At 48.4% G+C, this 27,418-nt stretch overlaps 1 protein-coding gene across 2 annotated transcripts in view; it reads left to right on the top strand.

The window, feature by feature from the left end:
- Positions 1 to 27,418, top strand: part of ADGRD1 (adhesion G protein-coupled receptor D1) — a 634,610-nt gene that overhangs the window by 465,867 nt on the left and 141,325 nt on the right. For both annotated transcript variants that reach the window (XM_069215354.1, XM_069215353.1), the window contains one exon: positions 21,957 to 22,060. In XM_069215354.1, coding sequence (XP_069071455.1) covers positions 21,957 to 22,060 — 104 coding nt within the window. The remainder of the gene's footprint in view (positions 1 to 21,956; positions 22,061 to 27,418) is intronic.

Here is a 27,418-nt window from a genome sequence, read left to right as displayed (position 1 = left end):
AATGGCTAACAGCAAGGATGGCGCTTTCTCAGCTGAAGCACTTACAATGGGTAGCAGCAAGGATGGCGCTTTCTCAGCTGAAGCACTTACAATGGCTAGCAGCAAGGATGGCGTTTTCTCAACTGAAGCACTTACAATGGGTAGCAGCAAGGATGGCGCTTTCTCAACTGAAGCACTTACAATGGCTAGCAGCAAGGATGGTGCTTTCTCAACTGAAGCACTTACAATGGCTAGCAGCAAGGATGGTGCTTTCTCAACTGAAGCACTTTTGATGGCTAGCAACAAGGATGGCACTTTTTCAACTGAAGCAGTTAGAATGACTAGCGACAAGGATGACACCTTCTCAAGTGATGCACTTACAGTGGCTAGCAACAAGGATGGCACTTAATCAGATGAATGACTTACAATGGCTAGCAGGATGGCACCTTTGCAGCAGAAGCACTAAAGAGGAGCCTTGTCACGTCAATGTAAGCTTGAGGGTTTGCGGAAAGATAGCGGCACAAGCCAACTGCTGTCAATGTCTTCATGTTCATTTTCAGTTTATTTCTATTGCGCTTAAACCTAAGCGCTATACCGAGTAATAAAGCAATTAGCATATACAATACATAAAAATGAAAAAGGTAATGCACAAAAAGACAACTCAGCTATGCAGAAGGGAACTAAGGGCCAGATGTACGTAGCCTTTTGCGCCTCGCAAACTGCGAAAAATGCCGTTTGCGAGGCTCAAAAGGCCTCACGCGATGCAGAAACACATTTTGCGAGTCGGTACCGACTCGCAAAATGTGTTTCAGACTCGCAAATAGGAAGGGGTGTTCCCTTCCTATTTGCGAGTCACACCGCGATGTAGAGTTGATTTGTGACCGCGAAAGCGGTCGCAAATCAACTCGCAGTTACCATCCACTTGAAGTGGATGGTAACTCATTCGCAAACGGGAAGGGGTCCCCATGGGACCCCTTCCCCTTTGTAAATGCAAACAAAATTATTTTTTCAGAGCAGGCAGTGGTCCTATGGACCACTGCCTGCTCTGAAAAAAACCAAAACAAAAAGGTTTCGGTATTTTTTCTATTTGCAGCTAGTTTTCCTTTAAGGAAAACGGGCTGCAAAGAGAAAAAAAAACCTGCTTTATTGAAAAGTAGTCTCGGACATGGTGGTCTGCTGTCTCCAGCAGGCCACCATCCCCGCGAGTGCCTAGACTCGCTATGGGGTCGCAAACTGTGACCCACCTCATTAATATTTATGAGGTGGGTCTTTGCGACCCCATAGAGAGTTCCAGAAGGTGTCTGAGACACCTTTCTGCATCGCGAATTGCGAGTTGCAAGTTGCGAGTCGCTTTGACTCGCAAATTGCAAGTCGCAATTTGGGACTTACCTACATCTGGCCCTTCAAGCTGCCAGGGAGCTCATCAAAGATGATAATTTTTGGGGGGAGGACCAGAAGCTAATCAAAGAGGGTGCAGAACACACAGTGAAAGGAGGAGGGTTACACAATTTAGGAGCAAGCAGAGAGAAGGTTTCTAAGTAGGAAGTGACACAAGTGGGCAGAGAGTGTGGCATACACAACAGTGACAAGGAGGGAACACTGGGCTGGGGACACATTTAAAAACCTCAAATAAAACAAGCATTGGCATAGCCAATAGGTCTCACCTTTGGGACCTCATAAGTATTTAGCCATGCGACACATTATCCTGGGTGCTACAACATCTACTATTTTTAATGTGGAAGCTTTGATACTGTTAGGCAGAGAGTAAAAGAATAAGGAAAGAAACAAGGAGAAGAGGAGGGAATATAACAAGCCGGTAAACAGCTCTTAACCGGACACGACCGGATCTATGTGTCCAAATAAAACATAAGAAATGTTTGTTAAAACACCAAGTTTTCAGTAAACCTACAATGGCTCGATTTGGGGTGAAACATGAACTGAGAGGCTGCATGCCCCACATTGCTTGGGTGCATCTGTGGAAAGAGACCCGTGTTCGAAAGGCATGATTCCAGCTTTAGGGACCATAAGGAAGAATGATTGGAGGATCTGTTCGGGCAAACTTTGCGGCCAACAGCTCGGGAATCTTCTAGTATATTCACGTATGCACGACACCTGCTTCTTTGAAGGATGCCTGCTACAAACCAATTCTCTAAGCTTGGTCATCAAAAACTAACAAAGCTGCCATAGAAGGAAAGCTTATTGCGAAAGCACGTTTACCGGGCTCGAGTCGTGACTGGATGCATCCTTGTGATGACTCAAACTACCGGAGAACACCAGGTGCACATTGGGGTTGGGGAGGGGTGTGGTGTGGGGCGTGGTGTGGGGCGTGGCGTGGTGTGGGGCGTGGTGTGGGGCGTGGTGTGGGGCGTGGTGTGGGGCGTGGCGTGGTGTGGGGCAGCAGGGCAGAGAAGTGCTGGGTGGGACCAGAAAGGAAGTGTTACAAGCAAAACATTTAAAATAAATGCAAAGAATCTTAAATCACAGCTCGAGCAGCATAGAAGTGACCGCGGCCAATAACACGGAGAAGTGGTAGGTGGGAGGGGAAAGAAGACACATGGACAACATTTTTTAGTAGCGACTGCGAACACAAGCACCACAAGAAACAGTTTTAAAAAATAAAATCCTAAATCACAGCGCACACATATCAATAACAAATAGAACGACAGGCAGGAGGTGGTGGGGAGGGGGGTGGTGCCACGCAGGAAGATTAAGTGAATTGCAAGCAGGAAGAGGTGCTGACACGAGCAGGAAACACAGTGATGGGTGGGAGGTGGTGAGGGACGGCACCGCGAGTCAAGACAAAAACAACACTGAGACGTGGTAGGTGGGAGGAGAAAGAAGAAACTCGTGCAACATTTGACTGAAAACACGTGCCATGAGAAAAACACTTAAAAGATATATTTAAAAAAAATCCTAAATCACAGCTTGAACATATGAATAACAAGTATAAAGAAGGGTGGGTGGTGCCGCACAACGAGATTAAGTGAATTGCAAGCAGCGACAGGTGCAGACACAAAGACAGGTGCAGATATAAAGGTTTCCTGGACATAAAAGTATCCTGGATAAAGGTTCGCCTGGACATAGGCACCTGGACACGTAGCTTGCCACTTGCCTGTGGCTTCCAGTTTCTGCTTGTTCCAGACTGATCCAGTGACACCGCACCTGCTTGGGTTTTCCCCACTCACCGTTCTTCCTGCCAACTGAACCACTGTCCACCCCAGGACCTACTTAATGCAGGCCGCAGTGCGACTGCGCAGGGGACGCGTGAAGCAGGCGCGCTGCTGGCACACCGAAGGCATGCCAAAGGCAAGCCCGTCTGCACCTGTTAGCGCCTGGACTGTACCCAGCGCCACAACACCTGGCCCTCCTTCCAGCCAAAGATACACCATTGCCATGCTCTATGCCCTTTACCCCACATACCTCAACAAACACTGCCATGCGCTGACCCACTCTTCACATTAGGACCTTTCACCGGCACCCGCTGCCACAACACACACACCAGCCTACCGACCAGCCCCACCCTGAACACATCACAGACACCACCTGAACAAAAACACCAGCTCTCATGCACCCTTCTCACCACATGTTCACTATGCAAGCATTCTACCAAGTTATGGGACCTCATCCCCACCCTCACACCCGACATCGTCTTCATCCTTCAGAACTGGCTCAACCTTACATTCGCCCCAGACATAGCCACAGTGATCCCCGATGGATATAAAATCACTCACCAGGACGCACCAACAAGCCGGGCGATGGATCAGCCATCATCCACAAAGAGATCATACAGTGCACCACCATGACCGACAAAAACACCACACCCATGAGGCATCTCAGCTTAAAGCCCCACATGGACAACAAAACAACCATCAGAGTCACCCTTGCATACCGACCCTCAGGCCTGTGCTCCAGCTTCTGCAACACCAGTGCAGACTTCATTGGGCTCCTAGCCCTAGACTCCAAGGACTCCATCTTCCTCTGGAACCTACATTTCCACATCATCAACACCAACGACTACACCGCATACCTCCTCGATAGTATGAGCAGCCTCGTTTTGACCCAGATCATCCATGACCCTACACACACACTGCAGGACATATGCTGGACATTTTCAGCTCCAGCCACCGCGTCAAATACAGCCAAGTCACAGAACTCACATGAACTGATTACTCCATCATCCACTTCAGCATCTCCAGCCCTCTCACTTTCACTCCCAAAATGACAAGCACCCCCCCCCCCCATTGGAGGTGAAACAAAATCTCAGAGACCAGCTGGGCGGACACAGTCAACACCTCCAACCCCGCTACCGCCACCAATCTCGAACAGGGAGTGAAAAACTTTAACACCTGGATCACCAATTGCGGCAACAGCATCATCCCCATCAAGAGCAACATCCAGAGAAAATCCTCCATAAAGGCCAGCTGGTGGACCCAAGAACTCAGAACAGCGAAACGAGACCGCTGGAGAGTAGATGGCGCACCAGCAAAGATACCTCTGACAGAGCAGCCTTCAAGACCTCGCTCACGCTCTGCCACCACCTGCTGAGGGCAACCAAGAAGACACATCAAAACCTGAACCAGCAACACCAAGGAATTTGTCAACATCGTTAAAGAACTCTCCAACCCGACTGCCAGCAAAAACAACATCACACCCTCACAGGAGCTGTGCAACAACTTCAGCCACTTCTTCCACCACAAGATTGCAACCATTTACAGAAACTTCGAACCCCAACCCACACCTATGGACTTCCTTGACAGATACACCACCACTGTAACCAACACGAACCACACGCTGACCACCTGGAACATCCTATCCACCCAGAACATTACCTCCACCACTCGGGAGCTCCCACAGACCCATGACTGCACCACTTCTTCAACCTTGGAAACCAAAGGACCAGCCAGGAACCCACCACCCTGCTCAACACCTCTATCGCCACTGCAACATTTCCCGACACCTGGAAACATGGCAAAATCAGACAACTACTCCAAAAACCCTTGGCCGACCCCAGCAAGCACAAAAACTATTGGCAAATCTCCCTGCTCCCATTCCCAGCGAAGGTTCTGGAAAAGATCAAGAAGCAACTCATGACATACCTGGATCAGACCCAGTTACTCAACGCCTCCCAATCCGGCTTCTGCAGCAATCACAGCACCTAAACTGCCCTGATCCCAGTGAGTGATGACATCCAAACCCTCCTTAATCGAGGAGAAACAGCAGCTCTGATTCTCCTCAACTTTTTGACAGCCTTCAACACCGGATCCCACCACATGCTGATCGAAAGACTCCACCACATCGGTATATAAGGGAATGCGCTCAGATGGATCACCTCCTTTCTCACTGGCAGAACCCAGAGGATCCACCTCCCACCTTTCAGCTCCAAACCCAAGGAGGTCACCTGCAGTATCCCTCAGGGTTCATTCCTCAGTCCCACGCTATTCAACGCATATATGACCCCACTGGCCATCATCATCAGATCCCACGGTCTCAACATAATTTCCTACTCAGACGACACCCAGCTCATCCTCTCACTCACTGATGACCCCTCCACCACCAGAACAAAGTTCCACAGATGCATGACAAGCGTCGCTGATTGGATGAAGAACAACTGCCTGCAGCTGAACACAGATAAGACAGAAGTACTGATCTTTGGCAACAGCAGCAACACATAGAATGACTCCTGTTGGCCATCAGACCAAAGACCCGCAGCCACTCCCTCCGACCACATCAGAAACTTCGGAATCACAGTTGAAAATAAGGTCACCATGAAATCACAGATCAATGCCTTCTCCTCCTCCTGATTTCTCACTTTGCACATGCTACATAAGATATTCAGGTGGCTACCCCTACACACGAGACGCACCGTGATACAGGTCTCCACATCTCCAGCCAACTGGACTATGGCAACACCCTCTATGTAAGAATTGCTGCACATCTCCGACAAAGACTTCAGATCATACAGAATGCTGCAGCTATACTTATCCTCTGTCTTCCCCAATGAACACACATCGACCACACCTCAGGCAACTCCACTAGCTCCCCATACAGAGCAGATGCCAATTCAAGATGCTGAGCCATGCACACAAGGCTTTACACAACACAGGATCTGCGTACGTTAACCACCGCCTGAACTACCACCAACCGTCGAGAACACTATGCTCTGCCTCCCTTTCGCTTGCCTACACTCCCCGCATCTACTAAAGCAGAAGTGGAGGACGCTTCTTCTCTCACCTCACAGCAAAAACCTAGAACAGCCTCTCCATGCAACACCGGACCATCACCTCACTTCCGGAATTCCAAAGGACCCTCAAGACCTGGCTGTTGGCATAAGCCTCTGGGACCTGCAAGGATCTGTATACCTTATTGGGTGATTAGCCACCGTTTATAAATCCTGATTGATTGATTGATAAAGGTATCCATGGACATAAAGGATCCTGGACATAAAGTATCCTGAACATAAAGGTATCCTGGACATTAAGGTATGCTGGGCATAAAGGCACACTGGATACAGAGATTACCTTGGCTATAAATGTATACATAAAGGTGGCATTGGATTGGTAACACCTGATTCGACAAGAGAGGTAGCAAAAAACATTTCTCCTTCCTCTTCCCCCGATGATACCTGTACTGGTAACTGGATTAAAACTGTGATTAATACTCTGTTCAATAACTTTGTGACTATCTTTAATTTCTCCTCTCAAACAGGGATAGCACTTACTCACTGAAAACAGACAATTGTGAAACCTCTATTAAAAAGACCCTCTTAATAATCTAGAAATAATAACTATAAACCTATATTCTTACTCCAGTTTTTCATGGAAAGTACTAGGAAAATTTACCTCGAGTCATCTCTGTAGCTTCCTCCCTAGCCTGGGTACTGAAAAATGAACACACCACACATGAAGCTTGTCCCTACATGCCTTTATTCTTCTGCGTGCAAGCGCAAACTCAACATTCTAAACATGACATCTACTCACCACACCTTGCCACTTATGTCACAGTTCTACGGAGTCCATCAGGAACCAAAAGAGTCCCATCGTTGCTAACTCACAAGACACTACAATCTCCAGGTCACAAAGACATAAGGCTCTCTTCTGCCCAAGTAAAGGAGTGAAATTCGTTGTTGTGTCGGATGTTTTATGAAGGATGGTTAATAGCAGTGGTATCTTGGCACCTGTTTTTCTTAATCTCTCTCCAGCATGCAATACCATTGGCCATGCCATAGTACTTACCAGATTTATTGATATAGGATTTTCAGAATCGACTGTTGAATAAGCCTGGGTGAAATTTGTATAATTTCCTTTGCAAAAATTACTTAAAATGCCAAAATAATTCCACAGAATTATGAATTATTAAGCAAAATGTCGGTCTGACATTTCGCAGTATTTTTTTTAGAGCAGAAGGCTTTCTCACATCCATATTTAGATGCAAGGACACATTTCACAGTAACAAAAAGTGCAAAATCACATGTGCCTTACGCAACAGTCAATCGTGTTCTGTTCATTTGCGTTGTTCCCGTGTTCTCACATTAGAATTTTTACCCGAACAAAATCTCAATTATCCATTGTGGCATAATGGCAGAACCTTGGGTATTTCATATAACAGCGGTAATGTGAAATATTAGAAATTACCTGGAATCACAAAAGAATGAACAACATTTCACATGGGCCTTACTCTTTAATGGTTAATATATTTCCTTAAAGATTGGCAACACATTATGACCTTTCCTCCATAACACTCAGAACCCAAGATGCCCAGCTGCAGTGTGCCGTAGGGATCTATATCGCCCTCCATTGTGTTTAACATTTATATCCCTCCCATGCCCAAGTTATTCAATCAATGGGACCCCTTCTATATATATACATGGTTGACACAGCGTTGATCTTAGTATTAACAAACAAAAAAGTGCACACCAGCTCCTCCAGGCATGTATGGTGGATTGGCTGCAGTTAGGTTACACAATTATGGATTGCTAATAATTGTCTAAAAGTAAATCCATCCAAAATGGTAATGCTGTTTACTACGTAGCGCCAAGAAGCTTCGGTGAACATGTGCTCTGCAAATAAAACCCATAGACCATTACATGGATCACAGCAAAACTATGTGAGGTTATGTGGAATTATGTGAGGAGCAAAACCTGGCATTTACCACTATTTTCTTGGTGCAAAATGTACCCTTACATCCAAAATAGACCAGGTGATAAATGTTGTGCTAAGACAACAGCACTAAATGCAGCAGAACATGAACAGCACAAGCCAGCAGATGCCCGACTTGGTCCATTCATTGTTCCTGAGCTCCTGCAGAAGGCTTTTACCCCAAATAACTCTTAATTACACAGGAGGACGCAATCATGTAATTTTTAGTAATTTTGTGTCACAAGAATAACGCATAATTACCAAAATTATTTCATCATAATTAATACTACTCCCAGGCCTGTGAAATAAATCTATCTATCTATCTATCTATCTATCTATCTATCTATCTATCTATCTATCTATCTATCTATCTATCTATCTATCTATCTATCTATCTATCTATCTATCTATCTGCCTGCCTGCCTGCCTGCCTGCCTGCCTGCCTGCCTGCCTGCCTGCCTGCCTGATTGATTGATTATAAATGTTGGTCAAGGTGCAATATTCACTAGAATAGCATCAATCATGCTGTATTGATATGCCGTAAAACAACCTGCCAACCATGAGCTGAAGGATGTCAACATGGACAATACATCAGAGAGGTCCTGGACAACAGGGTCTGCTGTCAGCAGCAGTCCAACCTCTGGCATCACCTGCCCTACACTTAGATTATTAAGAATTAATAAAACATAAGAAAGGTGTATGAGAGCAGAGCAGGGGAGCTTTAGAAGCATGATGAGTCAACAGACAGCTGTCAAATGAAGAAATCATTATCTGTCTTGTATTAAAGAAGCATCATGAGAGGTCATTTAAAATGACCCCTCCACTGCTCCAAGCCAGAATTAGTAAAGCAACGAGGCCTGGTTTCACAAAAGAATCAACTTCGCTGATTTATACAAACACTTTCTTTGGGTGGAAACTGGACTCTGAAACTTTTTTTTCCCATTTCTCTAAAAATGTGTCACTCTTTTTTCAAAATATGCTTATGAAGGTTTAACACATCATGTGCATGTGTAGCTCATCTCATTGTGGTGCACAATGCCATGCATAGTCACATATAGAGTACATACATTTAATTTTCATCCCATACACTATTTCTAATTTCATGCCAAGCTTACACGTTATTATCTTTCGGGTCAGCAGCACCGTTTCTCACCTGCGAATATAAATATTGCCTAGTCTTCTTTCGTACCTCGTGAACTCAGTGTCTTATCATTGCATTCATGTTGCATATCAGTTTCAGCGTTTGCGTCTTTACAGACCGCCCATGAGCACCGTCCATCTGCCAATCTCCATTCCAATAGATCTTTCACCCATAGCACCTATTCAGGCCTCTTTGCCCACTTCCAGTGAGTCTCTATTCTTCAATGTCCTAGGATCAATACTGGGGCAATAAATGTATATTGCATTCCTTTCCCCTTCTGGTTTTTATGCAGCCTCAGTATATACTGTTTAATGTCTGTATCTATCATTGAGTCTCTCTCACAACCCTTTCTCAATACATGGTGACCACTGAACACATCCATACCATGGGCATAGGATGCCCTCCTGGGGCGGCTCGAACTTCCTCCAGGGTATATTTTGCTGATCGTTGTTGCCATATATACTCTTTCTGGCACTATGGCCCTCATTCTGACCTTGGCGGGCGGCGGAGGCCGCCCGCCAAAGTCCCGCCGTCAGATTACCGTTCCGCGGTCGAAAGACCGCGGCGGTAATTCTGACTTTCCCGTTGGGCTGGCGGGCGGTCGCCTTCAGACCGCCCGCCAGCCCAGCGGGAAAGAGGCTTCCACGATGAAGCCGGCTCGGAATCGAGCCGGCGGAGTGGAAGCTGTGCGACGGGTGCAGTTGCACCCGTCGCGTATTTCACTGTCTGCGCAGCAGACAGTGAAATACATGTAGGGGCCCTCTTACGGGGGCCCCTGCAATGCCCATGCCAGTGGCATGGGCACTGCAGGGGCCCCCAGGGGCCCCGCGACCCCCCCTACCGCCATCCGGATCCCAGCGGTCGGACCGCCGGGATCTGGATGGCGGTAGGGGGGGTCGGAATCCCCGCGGCGGTGCAGCAAGCTGCGCCGCCGTGGAGGATTCAATGGGGCGGCGGTACACTGGCGGGAGCCCGCCAGTGGTGCCGGTCCGACCGCGGCTTTACCGCCGCGGTCGGAATCCCCATTGGAGCACCGCCGGCCTGTCGGCGGTGCTCCCGCGGTCCTCCGCCCTGGCGGTCAAAGACCGCCAGGGTCAGAATGAGGGCCATTATCTCCAGTCTGGCATACAATAGAAAGTGTCCTCCAAGTGTATAAAAAATCAATCAATCAATCAATTAATAACTTGTAAAGTGCGACTTATCACCCATAGGGTGTCAAGGCGCTGTCGTGGGCGTGTTCATCACTCGAAGAACCAGGTCTTGAGGTCCTTCCTGAACTGCTTCAGTGAGGAGGTCTGTCTGTGGTTGATTGGTAGCGTGAGCCATGTCCGGGCTGCGAGGTAAGAGAAGGATCTGCCTTCGGCTGTGCCCTTCCTGAGTCTGGGGATAAGGAGTAAGGGTGAGTTGGGTGGATAGGAGTTGCCTGGTGGGGGTGTAGATGGTCAGTCAGGTCCGATGTTGTGAAGTGCCTTGTAGGTGTGGTCAGTAACTTGAAAGTGATGCGTTTGTCGCCCAGGAGCAAGTTAAGGTCTCTGAGGTGGGTGGAGATGTGGCTGTGGCGGAGGATGTCTAGGATGAGTCTGGCTGCTGTGTTCTGGATTCTCTGTAGTCTTGCTTGTTGTTTCTTTGTGACGCCGGTGTAGAGGGTGTTGCCATAGCCAAGTTTGCTGCTGACAAGAGTGTGAGTGACTGTTCTTCTGGTCCCGGTGGGGATCCACTTGAAAATATTCCGCAGGAGACGCAGAGTGTAGATGCATGACGATGAGACGGAGCTGACTTGGTGGTCATGGAAAGCGTGGAGTGCAGGATGATGCCCAGGTTGCATGTGTGGTTGGTGAGGGTGGGGGCGTTTCCTGGGGTGGAAGGCCACCAGGAGTTGTCCCAGGCGTAGGGGGTGGGGTCGAGAAGGAGGATCACTGTCTTGTTCGTGTTGAGTTTGAGGCAGCTGGGTTCCATCCAGGCAGCGACTGCTCTCATTCCGTTGTGGAATTTTCTCTTAGCTGTTGATGGGTCGTCGGTCAGGCAGAGAATCAATTGGGTATCATCGGCGTGGGAGACAATGTTTAGGACATGCTGTCTGTCACGATCAAAAAGGAGCTTAACCTCAGTAAATGTACAGAACAACTCTCCTGCACATACGTCTCCCAAAGTTACATACCTGATCTTATCTCTCCCGCTGCTGTAGCCTCTAGGAGCAGTTGTCTAAATTATTTAAGGCCCATCACAAAACCTGTTCCACAAACTGGGCGATTGTAGTGCTCACTGAGTAAGCCAGTCCCACAACTGTGCTATGCGTTTTATTAGTTAAGGCTTCTTATCTGCTGCCCAGATGATGAAAGTCTTGCATACTGTAGGTCTACACTGTCACAACAGCCTTTGAGTAGCCTCTTACCTGTTGCACATGTGTGCCCATTACTGCGGCAGGCAGTGCATCTGTGAGACATGTAGTAAGCTCACACCTCAGAAACCCTTGTTCCCCCTTATTCATGTGGCAGAAAGGTTTGGGTACTCAACTTTTGCTGGACTTCCATGTTATGGGACATCCTTTAGCAAGCAATGTTGATCTTTGGAGGCTTATCTCAAGAGGGTGCACTATCTTTCTGTTGAATGGAAGTGGGTCTATTTTTAGCCTGTTCGATTTGCAGTTTCTCGTGTTGTAGCATTTTCTGATGGATACTTCCAACTGCAGATTCCTTTCACTTTTGCATTCCTCCAATATCTTTTCCTGCAACAGGTCCCCACGCTAGCAGGTGGTGCCATCAGACACCATGGCACATCCACCCTGTTTCTGCGAGTGACAACATGGAGCTGGATATAGGCATCACCGCTGCATGTGTATGTCAGTTTCTTTTTTTCATGTCCTACAGATTCACACAATGTGTGCTTATTTTCCAAGTGTTGGACCTGGCTTTTTGACAGGGTCATCCCCAAACTTTTTGCCTTCCTCCTTTTCTTTTTCTGACCTCATTTTTGCTGGTTTTTAGACTCTGCGCACTTTACCACTGCTAACCAGTGCTAAAGTGCATATGCTCTCTCCCTTAAAATATGGTAACCTTGAATCATACCTGATTGGACTATTAATTTACTTATAAGTCCCTAGTAAGGTGCACTTTATGTGCATAGGGCTGGTAAATTAAATGCTACTAGTGGGCCAGCAGCACTGGTTGTGCCACCCACTTAAGTAGCCCCTTTTCCTTGTCTCAGGCCTGCCATTGCAAGGCCTGTGTGTGCAGTTTCACTGCCACCTCGACTTGGCATTTAAAAGTACTTGCCAAGCCTAGAACTCCCCTTTTTCTACATATAAGTCACCCTTAATGTGTGCCCTAGGTAACCCCTAGAGCAGGGTGCTGTGTAGGTAAAAGGCAGGACATGTACCTCTGTAGTTATATGTCCTGGTAGTGTAAAACTCCTAAATTCGTTTTTACACTACTGTGAGGCCTGCTCCCTTCATAGGCTAACATTGGGGCTGCCCTCATACACTGTTGAAGAGGCAGCTGCTGATCTGAAAGGAGCAGGAAGGTCATATTTAGTATGGCCAGAATGGTAATACAAAATCCTGCTGACTGGTGAAGTCGGATTTAATATTACTATTCTAGAAATGCCACTTTTAGAAAGTGAGCATTTCTTTGCACTTAAATCCTTCTGTGCCTTACAATCCACGTCTGGCTGGGCTTGGTTGACAGCTCCTTGTGCATTCACTCAGACACACCCCAAACACAGGGTACTCAGCCTCACTTGCATACATCTGCATTTTGAATGGGTCTTCCTGAGCTGGGAGGGTGGAGGGCCTGCTCTCACACAAAGGACTGCCACACCCCCTACTGGGACCCTGGCAGACAGGATTGAACTGAAAGGGGACCTGGTGCACTTCTTAACCACTCTTTGAAGTCTCCCCCACTTCAAAGGCACATTTGGGTATAAAACAGGGCCTCTGCCATACCTCATCAGACACTTGCTGGAGAAGAAACCTGAACCAGAAACCACATCCTGCCAAGAAGAACTGCCTGGCTGCTCAAAGGACTCACCTGTCTGCTTTCTACAAAGGACTGCTGCCTTGCTGTTGCCCTGCTGCCTTGCTGAACTCTTGTCTGGCTGTGAAAGTGCTCTCCAAGGGCTTGGATAGAGCTTGCCTCCTGTTCCCTGAAGTCTCAGGACCAAAAAGACTTCTCTTTTTCACTTGGACACTCCGTGCGCCAAAAATTTCGACGCACAGCTAGTTCCGCGGCGAGAAAAACGCCGCACACCGACGCTGATCGACGCAACGCTCTTGGGACGACCGAAAATCCGACGCACGGCTTCGCAAGGACAACGCCGCCCGACCTCTAGAGGAGAAATCGACGCGACGCCTGCCGTGAGATCGTAATTTCAACGCGCAGCCCCGCAGACCGACGTCTAGAGGAGAAATCAACGCAACGCCCGCCGTGAGATCGTAATTTCGACGCGCAGCCCCGCAGACCGACGCGCAGCCGGAGAACAAGCAGGAAAATCCACGCACAGACCCGGGACATCTGGTAATCCCGCGATCCACAGAAAGAGACTCCGCGTGCCGGAAAACGACGCACGACTTCCCCGCGTGGAAAATAACGACGCAAGTCCGTGTGTGCTGGGGAGAAATCGACGCACACACCCTTTTTCCACGCACCTCTTCTTCTGTGGCCCTCTGAGGAGATTTTTCCACTCTAAATCAGGTACTTGTGCTTGAAAGAGACTTTGTTTATATTCTAAAGACTTAAGACACTTTATATCACTTTTTAGTGATATCTCTACAATTTCCCATTGCAACTTTATTCTTTTTGACCTACAATTATCCTGATAAATATTATATATTTTTCTAAACACTGTGTGGTGTATTTTTGTGGTGCTATATGGTGGTATGGTATGATTTATTGCACAAATACTTTACACATTGCCTTCTAAGTTAAGCCTGACTGCTCGTGCCAAGCTACCAGAGGGTGGGCACAGGATAATCTTGGATTGTGTGTGACTTACTCTGACTAGAGTGAGGGCTTTTGCTTGGACAGGGGGTAACCTGACTGCCAACCAAAAACCCCATTTCTAACACCAAGCATGACCGAAATCCTGCGAAAAGTGCTCGCTGGTGAATCCTGTACATCATCGAACACAAGAAGTGATGTCGGTTAAGCTTGAAGTCTCGTGTCTGCTTCCTACTCAAATCTCAGCTGTGATCCAAGTCACCATCCTTGGGTAAATCCAAGATCTATTGAAAACACAAGTCTCAAATGTACACAAAAAATCCAAGTTAGACTCCTTCTGCTCCATGCAGAGGTTGACGAGTCACGTTCTAAGGATTCAACTTCACTTTCCTTGCACCCTTTCCTCAATTCAAGCTAAAAATGTGCTATCACACTAAGCAGCAGGTAGAAGACTTCAAAGAAATTCTATAACTTTTCTGGATCCCTGGAGCGCCTTTGGGGCCCCACAGATCCTCTGGAGCCTCCAGTTGGACTTCCACTGCGGGGGCCTCTGTAAATCTGACCGAACTCTCTAGGTCTGTACCCAGCCTCCTCCTGGCACCAGGCTGCACTTCACACCTTTGCTGAACAACACACCTGGTCTAGCCACTTCAGCAGCAGTCTTTGCTATACAGGTGCCAGTTCAGTAACTGACCCCAGATTCAGATCCACAGCTGAGCTTAACTAGATCTCGACCGATGTCACACTGAGAAATCATCAAAGCCCAGTCCTAATCTCCTCTATCATGCCCTCCTTCCCTTGCAGCAGTTTTACAGATGGATGGAGGCAAGGTTTTGATCAATTCTGACATTTATAGGTCATTCAGCATGCTCTCCATAATGAATATGACATCTAGGAGGTGGACAACTTTATCCCCCTCACTACACTGATGCTGGCCTATTTGTGGGCATGGAAAATCCTGGTGGCCTTGACACCTCTCCTGTGAATGTGTTGGACTTGCCATTTGGTCCAGCTACTGACATGGTGGTTTTCAAAGTTGCAGCGGTGCTAAACCGACTGTCCTAGAGACTAAAGCAAATTTGGCAGCCAGGTCCTTCAAACATTGCTTCCCTGGCAGAGGCATTGAGGATGGCTGGCTCTAAGCCTTGTTTAACAACACCAGTGAGACAACCTAGTGCCAGGTGTCATAGGCATGCCCCAGGTTGTCCTGATCTTCCTGACACAACATCTAATTCTGGAAAGAGAACACATATTCTGTTGACCATATGATGGGTACTAGTGGTGTGGTCCAGCACCATACCTGGAGGTGTGTGATGATATTTTTTCAGTGGCATGCAGGTGACCCTGATGGTTATGCCTTTTGATTGATTGGTCTAAGCTTTTCAGAGAAAAGGTACACTTAGGGCCTGATTTTCATCTTGGCGGTAATGGTCCCACCGTCGAGTTTTCGATGAAAACCCGTCTGCCGCCACGACAGTCCACCCACTGCATTTTGATGTTGGCCGTCCCATAGACTTTTATTCACCTAAGTCCCGCAAACTCCACCAAGCATTCCCATCCACTACGATGGCACTATAGGAAAGTGTGGCTGACTGTGGGACTCCAGCCACATTTACCGCTGAGCAGATTTGGGTGTGCCTTCCCGCCAAGCAAAAAGTAGTGGTCTGACCTCCACATCTGAGTCGGTAGATTGGGGGAAAGGGCATGAAAACTCATCTTTTCTACTGATTCAACTTTTGTTTCCGTCTGAACACCACTGGACAGGACCCACCATTGCTGGTGCAACAGGACCATGGAGAAAACACAATGTCGCTGGACACAAAGGTAGGCAACGAGCATTGGTTTAGTGTATTAGGGGAGTCACTGCACATGAACACGGGGCCACTACAGGCATGTAAATGTCAGTAATTTTTTTTAAATTACTGTGACATGCATATGTCGGGCACACGCTTGGGTGAGACACGGATGGGGACACAATGGTACACAACACATATCGAACACGGACACAACTGTCATTATGGTGCCAGTATTCATTGCCAAATGAGTGCTGGCACCACAATAACGGTACATTTACACTTGTCAATTGTGTGATGTGTGCACATTGCAAGGGGACTTGTACCTGTTATGTTGCGCATTGAGCTTTGTGTGTGAGTCAGTACCTGTATGTGTGAGTGTGATTCTATAGGCTGGGTGAGGTTAAGGGAGGTGTGGTGGGTGATGTGATTTTGTCAGTATGTGTGCCCCTTCCATTTGGCGTAGACATTGTGTATGTTGTGTTGTGTTGTTATGTGCAACATTCCAGTGGATGTTGTGTGGTGTTCACTGTTGTAATGAGTGTAGTTATGGTTGTGTGTGTTTGTGTAGTTGAGTGTGTGATTGTGTTGTGTGTGGGTGGAGTGTCACTAGTGTGTGTGTGTTGTGTGAGTGATGTTCATGTATGTGTGTTTGTGGAATGTACGTTTTGTATTGTGGTGCAATGGCAATAGATATTGGTGCGTATGTGGTGTATTGTGTGTGAGGCAAGGGGGTGCATATGTGAAGGGTAGAGTGTATGTGTGTGACTTACTTACATTCCGCAGCCACTGGCACTGTACGATGTCCTCCTTCCGTCAGGTAACAGCCTACAGTACACCACCTGTACAGCTATAATATCTAAGGGCGAGATGTAGGAAGGCTTTTGCGCCTCGCAAACGGCGAAAAACGCCGTTTGCGAGGCACAAAAGCCCTTACACAATGCAGAATCACATTTTGCGAGTCGGTACCGACTCGCAAAATGTGATTCCGACTCGCAAATAGGAAGGGGTGTTCCCTTCCTATTTGTGACCGCATCACGATGTACAGTTGCTTTGTGACCGCGAAAGCGGTCGCAAACCAACTCACAGTTACCATCCACTCAAAGTGGATGGTAACTCATTCGCAAAAGGGAAAGGGTCCCCATGGGACCCCTTCCCCTTTGTGAATGCTCACAAAAATATTTTTTTAGAGCAGGCAGTGGTCCTATGGACCACTGCCTACTCCGAAAAAAACGAAATAAAAAGGTTTCAGTATTTTTTCTATTTGCAGCTCATTTTCCTTTATTTAAAAGCAGTCACGGACATGGTGGTCTGCTGTCTCCAGCAGGCCACCATCCCCGTGAGTGCCTAGACTCGCTATGGGGTCGCAAACTGCGACCCACCTCATAAATATTCATGAGGTGGGTCTTTGCGACCCCATAGCGAGTCGCAGAAGGTGTCTGAGACACCTTTCTGCATTTCCTTTTGCGAGTTGCAAATTGCGAGTCGCTGGGACTCGCAATTTGCAACTCGCAAAAGGAAACCTACCTACATCTGGCCCTAAATGTGGCCAACGGGCACCTGCCTGCCTGATTGCTAAGAAGGGCGCTCTATCCTGGCGGTCTTCGGCTCAGCCACAATACATCAAAATATTGTGGACGGAACACCATCGACTTGACGGTCACCTCGGGTCTGCCCTGATGCGGCTTGACGGTAACACCATCAAGATCTAAACTAAATGAGGCCCTTCATTTTGAAAGGCTTCAAAGATAGCAGAGCACTCTGATTCCCCCTCTCTGGGTCATCTGCAGCCATTACAGGGCAAGGTTCATTTTTGTCTGCTGGCAATTGCCTCAGACTGGTGGGGGCTTGCAGGTTGTTCACAACCTTCTGTTTCCGTCTACTCCAAAATCTGATCATCCTGTTTTTACTCAGACTTTCTCAGATCATGCCGCGATTCTCTTACAAGAAGTAAAGACACTTTTTGCCTCAGGGGTGATAGAGAGCCCCAGAGACTGAGAGGGGCATAGGGTGCTACTCCAGGTACTTTCTGATGCCCAAGAAGGATGGTGGGTTGCAACTTATCCTACATCTTTGGTTTCTAAATACTCTTCTTTGGATGGACAAATTCAAAATGCTGTTTCTGGCCCAGGTCCTCTGTGACCTACTCCAAGGGTATTAGATAGTGTCCTTGAACTTGTAGGATGTCCACAGCCATGTGCCCAGCCATGTGCCCATCCTGAGGACTCACAGATGTTTCCCTGTGATTCACTGCAAGGTTGGAAGGCTTTCAGTTCACTGTCCTGCCTTCCGACCTCAGCAGAGTGTTCACATAGGTGATGGCAGTGATTTCTACTTAGCTTCACAGGTCTGGAGTTTACATATTCCTTTACCTTGACGACACGCAGGTGAGAGCACGCTCACCGCAGTCATTCACAGATCACCTACTGATGACAATTTCAATGCTGTCTTCCCTGGAGTTCTACATCCATGAGCTAAAATCCCACCTTTGGCTAGTGCAGACGATTCCTTTCATAGGGGCTGGTCTGGAAACGGTGGCCTTCAAAGCCTTTCTGTCCTCGCAGGGAGTCCAGGTCATTCAGGGTATGATCCTGATGTTTCACTGCTACTCCTGGGCAGTTGATGGGTTTGGGGCCTTTTAGTCTCCTGGCCTCCTGCATCCTGCAGATGATGCATGCCCTTTGGCACATGCGGGTTCTGATTATGGAACCTTCACCATCTTTGGCCTTGGCATTGAGGGCGTCTCCAGGACAACATCTGAGTTTCAGGTGAGTCAGACCAGAACCTTCATTGGTGCTGATGAATGTACCCTGACTAACCCTGGGTGGAATCTTAATTACATGAGCCGCATTGGAGAAATTTGGGGACCCAGCATTACTCTCGTAACGCGAAGTTCCCACCACAATCTGCCAATCACTGCTTGATGGAATTTTTTCTCATTTGAGCAACACAATGACAACAGGAACAATGCAACACCTGACAATGCAAGACCTCATAATGCAAGTTGGCGAGTGAGATTTGGTGTCCTCCAGTCACTAGAGTGTTTCTGGTGAGATTTTACAAATGTGGTCATTTTTAGTAGGTATTCTACGTGAACAGACAGTTCAAGTGGTTTCTTTTATCTCAAATACATTTTTAATTTTTACATTATTTTTTTAACAGAGTAAAATTGTTTATGTTCAGAGGCCAGTCACTGCTCTGAAGGAATCATCCAGGGACTGACCTGTGAACACAAACGAGGCCTCTGTGTTACTTTACTCACCAGCAGCAGGCAAGGGGGCCAAACATCTTCCGGCCCAGGGCACTATTCAAGCAAAGACTGTCTCTGTCCTCTTGTTATATATTAATGTTCTGCAATCGAAAAACGTTTGGTCGCAAAACATAAATATTTTACCACCAACTCAAAGGAGGTGATAACCCATTCTCAAACAGGAACAAGTCCTCAGTGGACCCCTTCCCCCTTGTGAATGTTTACAAAATAATTTTTAGGAGTCTACCGCATTCCATGGGACCACTACTCACTCAAACAAAATGTTTGTAAAAACGTTTTTATTTTTTTTAAACATATCCCCTTTATCTTTTTGGAAAATGTGCTCCATTTTAAAGAACAAAAAGATTGCTTTATTGAAAAGCAATTGCACACATGGTGTGCTGACCACAAGAGGCCACCATCCCAGTGATTGTGGCCAATCGTGGTGCGTTGCAGTTTGTGACCTACCTCATTCATATTAATCAGGTAGGTCAAATTGTGACCTGCTACGATTTTGTATTTTGTGATCCAACCTATTAGTACATATATCAGTTTGCAAAATACAAATGTATTTGTTAAAAAGAGGTGTGCAATTGCAACCCCTATTACCAAATGCATTCTTTGTACACAAGACCTGATGAATACTAAGTGAATAGTGAATCCTAAGGTCGGTATTTAAGACATTGGGCTCATACCACCAGGAGCGGCTCGTGGTGCGAGGAAGAGGTGGGGCCGCACGTGGCTAGAAAAAAAAAGTTATTAAAAAAAAACCTTTACCTGACTCCCCACCTCTGCCGTCACCACTGCGCCGCTCCTCTGCCTCCACTGCAGTGGCAGGCACAGGCTCCCAGGCTGCCCTGAGGCCAATCCGAACACTGCTGTCATACTGGGGGCATTAGCCAGAGCACCAAGCTAGGGCGCTCTGATGCAGAGTGGGAGCCTCTGCCTGCTGTCTCCAACCCGGCGACACAGTGCTGGGTTAGAGAGAGCCCAGTGCGCATGTTTGTTTGGTCAGCCTGAGCCGGCCGACACATGCACACTGAGGGGAGTGCTGTGCACTCCCCCTCCTTGCTCGTCATTGCCCATGGTCCCACCCCTTTTATTGGCATAGGGCAGCACCTCAAGTCTTCTTGCTGTGCTGCCCTATGCCAATGTAAAAGGGCAGAAATGCACCATATTTATGAAATACGGTGCAGTCCTCTCCTTTCCGTCTGAGCTGGTGCACAAATTGCTGCCTAGCGCTAACAAAGGCACCCGTGTGTCCTGGTACTAGGGCGTGCCTGCATTGAGGTCAGGATTGTTTTCATGCAGGAAGGGGTACCTTCCTGCACAAAACCATCTTGAGAGGAATTTTCCTCTTTCCTTGTGTACTGCAGAATGCAGCACACATGGAAAGAGGAAAAAGAAGGAAAAATATAAATCTTTCTGCTAATTACGCCTGCTCTTGAGAGTTGTAGAGGTTTGTGCTGTTCCAGGTTTACTTGATTAAGTATATCAGGGGTAGCGTCAACATCCATGGGTGTTGTGTGGGAAACCCCACTGCAATGCCCATTGAGCGCTCCCCGGTGCAGAGATAGGCAACGCAGCGACTTGCGCTGCTTTGTCTTACTCCATCTATGAGGCCATTCAGTGCCACACAAAGGGGGTCATTCTAACATTGGCGGGCGGCGACGGGAACCACCAAGCGGCCGCCATGCGGCCGCAATACCGCGGCCCCCATTCCAACATTCCCGCTGGGCCGGCGGGCGCTAACCATGTTAGCGCCTGCCGGCCCAGCGGGAATGAGGCCGCAACACAGGAGCCGGCTCCTAATGAAGCCGGCGGTGTTGCGGCGGTGCGACGGGTGCAGTTGCACCCGTCACGCTTTTCCCTGTCTGCCATGCAGACAGTGAAAAGCAGGCCGGGGCCCTGTTAGGGGGCCCCTGCACTGCCCATGCCAGTGGCATGGGCAGTGCAGGGGCCCCCAGGGGCCCCAGGACACCCCTTACCGCCAGACTCTTCCTGGCAGTGTAAACCGCCAGAAACAGGCTGGCGGTAAGGGGGTCATAATCCCCAGGGCAGCGCTGCTTGCAGCGCTGCCCTGGCGGATTATCACCGCCTGGGGAAAATCGGCGGGACACCGCCGTCCCCGGCGGTGCGACCGCGGCTTTACCGCCGCGGCCAGAATGGGAAATGAAGCACCGCCAGCCTCTTGGCGGTGCTTCCGTCAATCTTGCCCTGGCGGTCCAAGACCGCCAGGGTCAGAATGACCCCCAAAGTGTCTTTGCGTAGCCTCCCACATATGTTTGAGAGGTTTGCACCTCCGGGTAGTGAAAAAAAGTGACCCTCATGCGGTGCAAGCCTCTCTTAAATATGTCCCTAAGTGTGCATGAAAGTGCACGGTGAAAAAGGTTAAATATATGTAATTGACTCACACCCCCATCACAACCTGGTGGTCTCTGTAATCTTCTGTCTATTTCACAGTCTCTCTCTCATACACACCTTCACACACCCACCCCAACCTACTCTCTCCCTAAATTGTTTAAAATGGCACACTGAGCATTGATAGCATTGTAATGAAGCGTGCAGCCGAAGATGCAGCTGCCCTCTGCACCCGACAGGCACTCTGGCGGTCTTCATGGCGCTATCTGCTGTCGGCACTACTACCCGTGCGTTCATCCGTGTTTGGTTACAGCTCCTGTATGCCCTGTCACAGACTGCGTTTTCTCTTCTCTTCATGTACAGATCACCAAGGACCACCAGGTGGCGCTGTCGGCCATCAGTTACGTGGGCTGCTCTCTGTCCATTGCCTGCCTGGCAGTGACGCTGGTCACCTTCGCAATTCTGTCGTGAGTATTTCTAACCCGAAGAAGACATTGTGCTAAAAGTTGAAAAGATGTTTGTTTGTTTGCTGCCCACGCTGGCGCAGGTGCACAGAGTCAGAAACTCTGTCAAAGCCCTCAAGCCCCCATCTCATTACATTCTTCAGAGACATCTCCAGGAGCCGGCAGCTGCGACCAAAATAAATGTGTTTTTTTAGGGAACAAGCCCATCTCTGAGTCGTGTGTATAAAAGACTACGGGCCTCTTTTGTTTGCCTGTTTCTATCTGAATGGGATTATGCGATAAATTCATATAAAGAACCACCGCTCCCCCTCAATTACCTTCCTTTAGGGTTGAACTGGGACGAAAAACGAGAGCGGTGAACAAAACAAAAAATACTCCAGACTGGAGGCTTTTTACACTGAGTAACAAAGATGCATGACGCTCCGTCAGTACACGGTGTAACAAGGAGGCATGTTGTGCCACTGATGCAGAAGGGGTCAGTTCACTGAGTAACAAGGAGGTGTGATGTGTTACTAATGAAGAAGAGGTCAGTGCACCGAGTAACAAGGAGGCATGATGTGCCACTGATGCAGAAGGTTTCAGTTCACTGAGTAACAAGTAGGTGTAATGTGTTACTAATAGAATGGAGGTTAGTACACTGGATAACGAGCATGCATGATGCTCCACTGATGCAGAGTGCATCAGGGCTTGGAGAAACAAGGAGTCATGATGTGCCACTGATGCAGAGTGCGCCAGGACATGGGGGGTCATTCTGACCCTGGCGGCCGGTGACCGCCAGGGTCACCGACCACGGGAGCACCGCCAACAGGCTGGCGGTGCTCCCTCGAGCATTGTGACCGCGGCGGTTCAGCCGTGGTCAGAAGCGGAAAGTCGGCGGTCTCCCGCCGACTTTCCGCTGCTCGGGGGAATCCTCCATGGCGGCGGAGCGCGCTCCGCCGCCATGGGGATTCTGACACCCCCTACCGCCATCCTGTTCCTGGCGGGTCTCCCGCCAGGAACAGGATGGCGGTAGGGGCTGCCGCGGGGCCCCTGGGGGCCCCTGCAGTGCCCATGCCAATGGCATGGGCACTGCAGGGGCCCCCGTAAGAGGGCCCGGCATAGTATTTCAGTGTCTGCAAAGCAGACACTGAAATACGCGACGGGTGCAGCTGCACCCGTCGCACCCCTGCAACTCCGCCGGCTCCATTCGGAGCCGGCATCCTCGTTGCAGGGGCATTTCCGCTGGGCCGGCGGGCGCTCTTTTGGAGAGCGCCCGCCGGCCCAGCGGAAATGTGAGAATGGCTGCCGCGGTCTTTTGACCGCGGTGCGGTCATTCGGCGGCGGGACCTTGGCAGACGGCCTCCGCCGTCCGCCAAGGTCTGAATCAGGCCCATGGTGTTACAAGGAGGCATGATGTGCCACAGATGCAGAGTGCATCAGGACACGGTGTAACACGGAGGCATGGGGTGTCACTGATGCAGAAGGGGTCAGTTCATGGTGTAACAAGGAGGCATGATGTGCCACTGATGCAGAGAGCATCAGGACATGGTATAACAAGGAGGCGCGATGTGCCACTGATGCAGAGTGCGGTGACATGGTGTAACAAGGAGGCGTGATGTGCCACTGATGCAGAGTGCGTCAGGACATGGTATAACAAGGAGGCGCGATGTGCCACTGATGCAGAGTGCGGTGACATGGTGTAACAAGAAGGCGTGATGTGCCACTGATGCAGAGTGAGTCAGGACCTGGTGTAACAAGGCAAGGGTGACCGGTGGGTTCGAGGTCCACATGGCTCTGCACGCTGCAGGAGAATCTTTGTTATGGCTCTACTCATTTGTGTTGAGAGGATGGAGGGTAACAATATTAACATGGATCTAGAATCTGCCTGTAGGAGGGGGCGAGCGGAGAGTAACCCAATGTGGGCGGTGCTGCATGCATAACGAGTCATCGTGTAAATTAATTTACTTTCTTGAAATCCACATAGGGGCTGGGAAGTTGTAATAAATAATGCCATGCTGGGATCGCAGCAGATGGACAGAAGTGGGGCGTGAATCATACAGTCTTTGTCTTCTGATATTACATCTGCAGTCTTTTGGGAGAGAGGAAAGTACTATGACACTCATTGATTGATTGGTTACCAATGAAGAGCAGAGTATGAGAAACAGGTCTTTACTTATGGATGAATTGTTAGGGAATAATGTATGTAGAACAAGATAATGTGAAATTTTACTGGTGAGGTAGGGATTAGTACACTCAAGAACAAGAAACCAGAATGCGCTATCAATGCAGATCAGATGAAATGAATAATGACAACTAGATCACTGACTGTGAGTGGTAGGACCGCTGAGGGTTGTGTTCCTCAAGTTATGTCTTGAGACACATCTTTGATCTGCTTTTAAGAGGCTCGATCGAGTTTCTACCAGCAGGAAACCTTCTTTTTTGTTTCGCCTTGCGAGCTCCTACCAGCAGGGAACCTTCTTTTTTGTTTTGCCTTTAGCCACAAGCTGGACATTATCCAGCTTGCAATCTTTTGTTCCTGGTTTAAGACATGCTTCAACCGAGGTTGTTAGATCATGCAACATTTAGGCAATTAGCAATACCCTTACGAAGGGCCCCTGCCCGGCAAAGTTGAGTGTTTGCACTGCGGCTACCCTGCAGGTGGCAGTGGCGTTGCACTGTTGACTGGCCTGTGCTCTCTACTCACTGAAATTGCTGAATAGGATTCTCTTTAAATCAGACTGGTTCCTAGATCCCACTTCTGACACCAGTTTTTAATCATGAGTGCTGCAGCTCCCATTTTGCTCGGAGACATTTAAGTTCATTCTGGTGTTTATTACTGAAGGGGCGGCTGGCACCAGAGTGGCGGCTTCGAAATTGTGTGAGGGGCAGGAGATTGACCAAGGCTTGCTGCAGCATTACCTGCTAATAACACACACAAACCTGGGTTAAGACTGTAATTACAGTTCAGTCCCCGCAAGGACGAGGGAAGCTTGACGAATAAACCTCTTCATCGTCCACTTGTCAAAGCTTTTCTTTCGGAATATGGGTAATACAGAGCAGTAATATCTGACAGAGGGAGTTATATACTGGATAAAATATCCCCAAGTGTAAGTGGTAAACATATTGAAAGTATCTGTGGTGTTCAAGACCACACAGAGGCTCCACAAAAGAGATGTTCCTTGCAGTAGTTGGGTATTTAATTGCACAATTGTTCATATTCTGTATATAAGAATAAAAGGCATATAAAAATAAAAATATCCAACCTCCATGTGCATTCCTCGAAAGCATAGTATGATGTGCTTAGAAATTAGTTTACAAATACCAAGTGAGATATTTTAAACTCATGCTACAATAGAAGCCAAGCAATTATTGTTTGTTGGCAAAAGTTTCTGCTGAGCTGTTTTTCAAATTAAATAGCAGAAATCATGTTGTTTCTGTCAAAGTGTAACCATTCTTTTTCACCTGGAAAAAAGAACAATCATGCTGGGTAAAAACAGAGAAAAAAGGTATCATAAGGAAACAAAAAGTTGTAGGAGGGACTCACAGAGCCTTTGGCTCATGCTGCTGTGCGGTTTTGCAACATCGACCCCTCCCATGAGACAGCGAAATCAATTAAGTGCTCGCAATCTTACTTTTTATTTTGGAAATGTAATCGAGTCGACTCATGGCTGAGAATCTCAGCAGGGAAAGAAAAGCTAATGGACCTCTGGGCAGCAGGCAGCCTGCCTGTCAGCCACTTTTTAGAGGCAATGTACTACTAATTGATTGTAATAAATTGTTATAAGTGAGTTGTTGCAGGTGGGGTCTTACATCAGAGCTCACTGGTAATAAGAAAATAAGAGACCATACTTTGTTGTAAGTTTAGATCCTCACAGGAATTACATGGGTGTAATCTCTAGACGAGTGCCTTCCATGGTGGTAATATCTTACACTTCTTGTGGCACATATCACACTTTCAATGTGACACATGCTGTGATGGGTGTGGTATTTGAATTAACAGGTAGAGTGTTTTATCTACTAGGTGTGAAAGTTCCTGTTTCAGGCGTAGCTTTTATTGTGTTGTTTGCATGTGTTCTCTAGTGGATGTGCACTTGTAATGTCAGGTGCATTACTTTATGTAGCACATTGCTTCAGTAAACACAGACACCATGTAAACATTTCAGTCTTCCATAGTAACAGCAGAACATTGAAGGTGTGTCACGTCAACAAATGCCAGAACCTCTTGGACTGAGGTCTGCATTCCCTGGTGCCCACTGTGGGTTTGCCTTCTCCACCACCCAAAGTTTACTGGCACGTCGAAAGTGACAATGCTTTAATTGTGATTCCTTCTTCCACGTAGATTGTATTGTAGTTGCATTTACATAGGTTTTCTTCTCCCTGGCAGGGTGCTGAAGCTCACTAGCGGATGGGTAATGCTGTGCTGCACAGGTGGTAGCGCGGTGCTCCATGGGTGTGCGTGGTTGGCTGTGGGTCTCTGGCCATCATGTTTAATGCTGACACTTGTCTGACACCACACCAGGGTTGTGCTGTGTATTCTTGCCACTATGATATTTCATTGGGGTAAAAGGGCTGAGAGATGGGATGCTTCGCTTGTAGAGGTATTATGGATGGAAAATGGTGTGTGACTGCGGTCTGCCTTCTGTGGCGCCTTAGTGATGTGCATGTATATTAGAAACGGCTCATATAGGGCCTGATTTTAACCGTTTCAGTTTGCAAGGTTGGAGGGAGCAGTTATTTGTCATCCATCCCCTCCTAGTGATAAGTCACTTTGGGCCTGATCGCCGCCCGCCATGCGGTTACCGCCAAATGACCGCACCGCGGTCACAAGACCGCGGCGGCCATTCTGGCTTTCCCGCTGTGCTGGCGGGCGACCGCCAAAAGGCCGCCCGCCAGCACAGCGGGAAAGACCCAGCAACGATGAAGCCGGCTCCGAATGGAGCCGGCGGAGTTGCTGGAGTGCGACGGGTGCAGTAGCACCCGTCGCGAATTTCAGTGTCTGCTAGGCAGACACTGAAATTCTTTTTGGGGCCCTCTTACGGGGGCCCCGCGGCACCCCCTACCGCCATCCTGTTCCTGGCGGGAGACCCGCCAGGAACAGGATGGCGGTAGGGGGTGTCAGAATCCCCATGGCGGGGGATTCTGCAGGGCAGTGGGAAACCGGCGGGAGACCGCCGGTTTCCCGCATCTGACCGCGGCCGAACCGCCGCGGTCAGAATGCCCTGCGGGGCACCGCCGGTCTGTCGGCGGTGCTCCCGCCGACCCTGGCCCCAGCGGTCAGAGACCGCCGGGGTCAGAATGACCCCCTTTGTCTGTTGATGGTGAAACCCTAAATCAGCAGATTGGGAAGAGACACATCTTCACTCCTTCCTCAGTTCAAGGTCA

The sequence above is a fragment of the Pleurodeles waltl genome, chromosome 11, assembly GCF_031143425.1.
Source record: "Pleurodeles waltl isolate 20211129_DDA chromosome 11, aPleWal1.hap1.20221129, whole genome shotgun sequence".
NCBI classification, from domain to species: Eukaryota; Metazoa; Chordata; class Amphibia; order Caudata; family Salamandridae; genus Pleurodeles; species Pleurodeles waltl.
The sequence above is the reverse complement of the archived record's forward strand: the minus strand, read 5'-3'. Positions and strand labels throughout refer to the sequence as shown.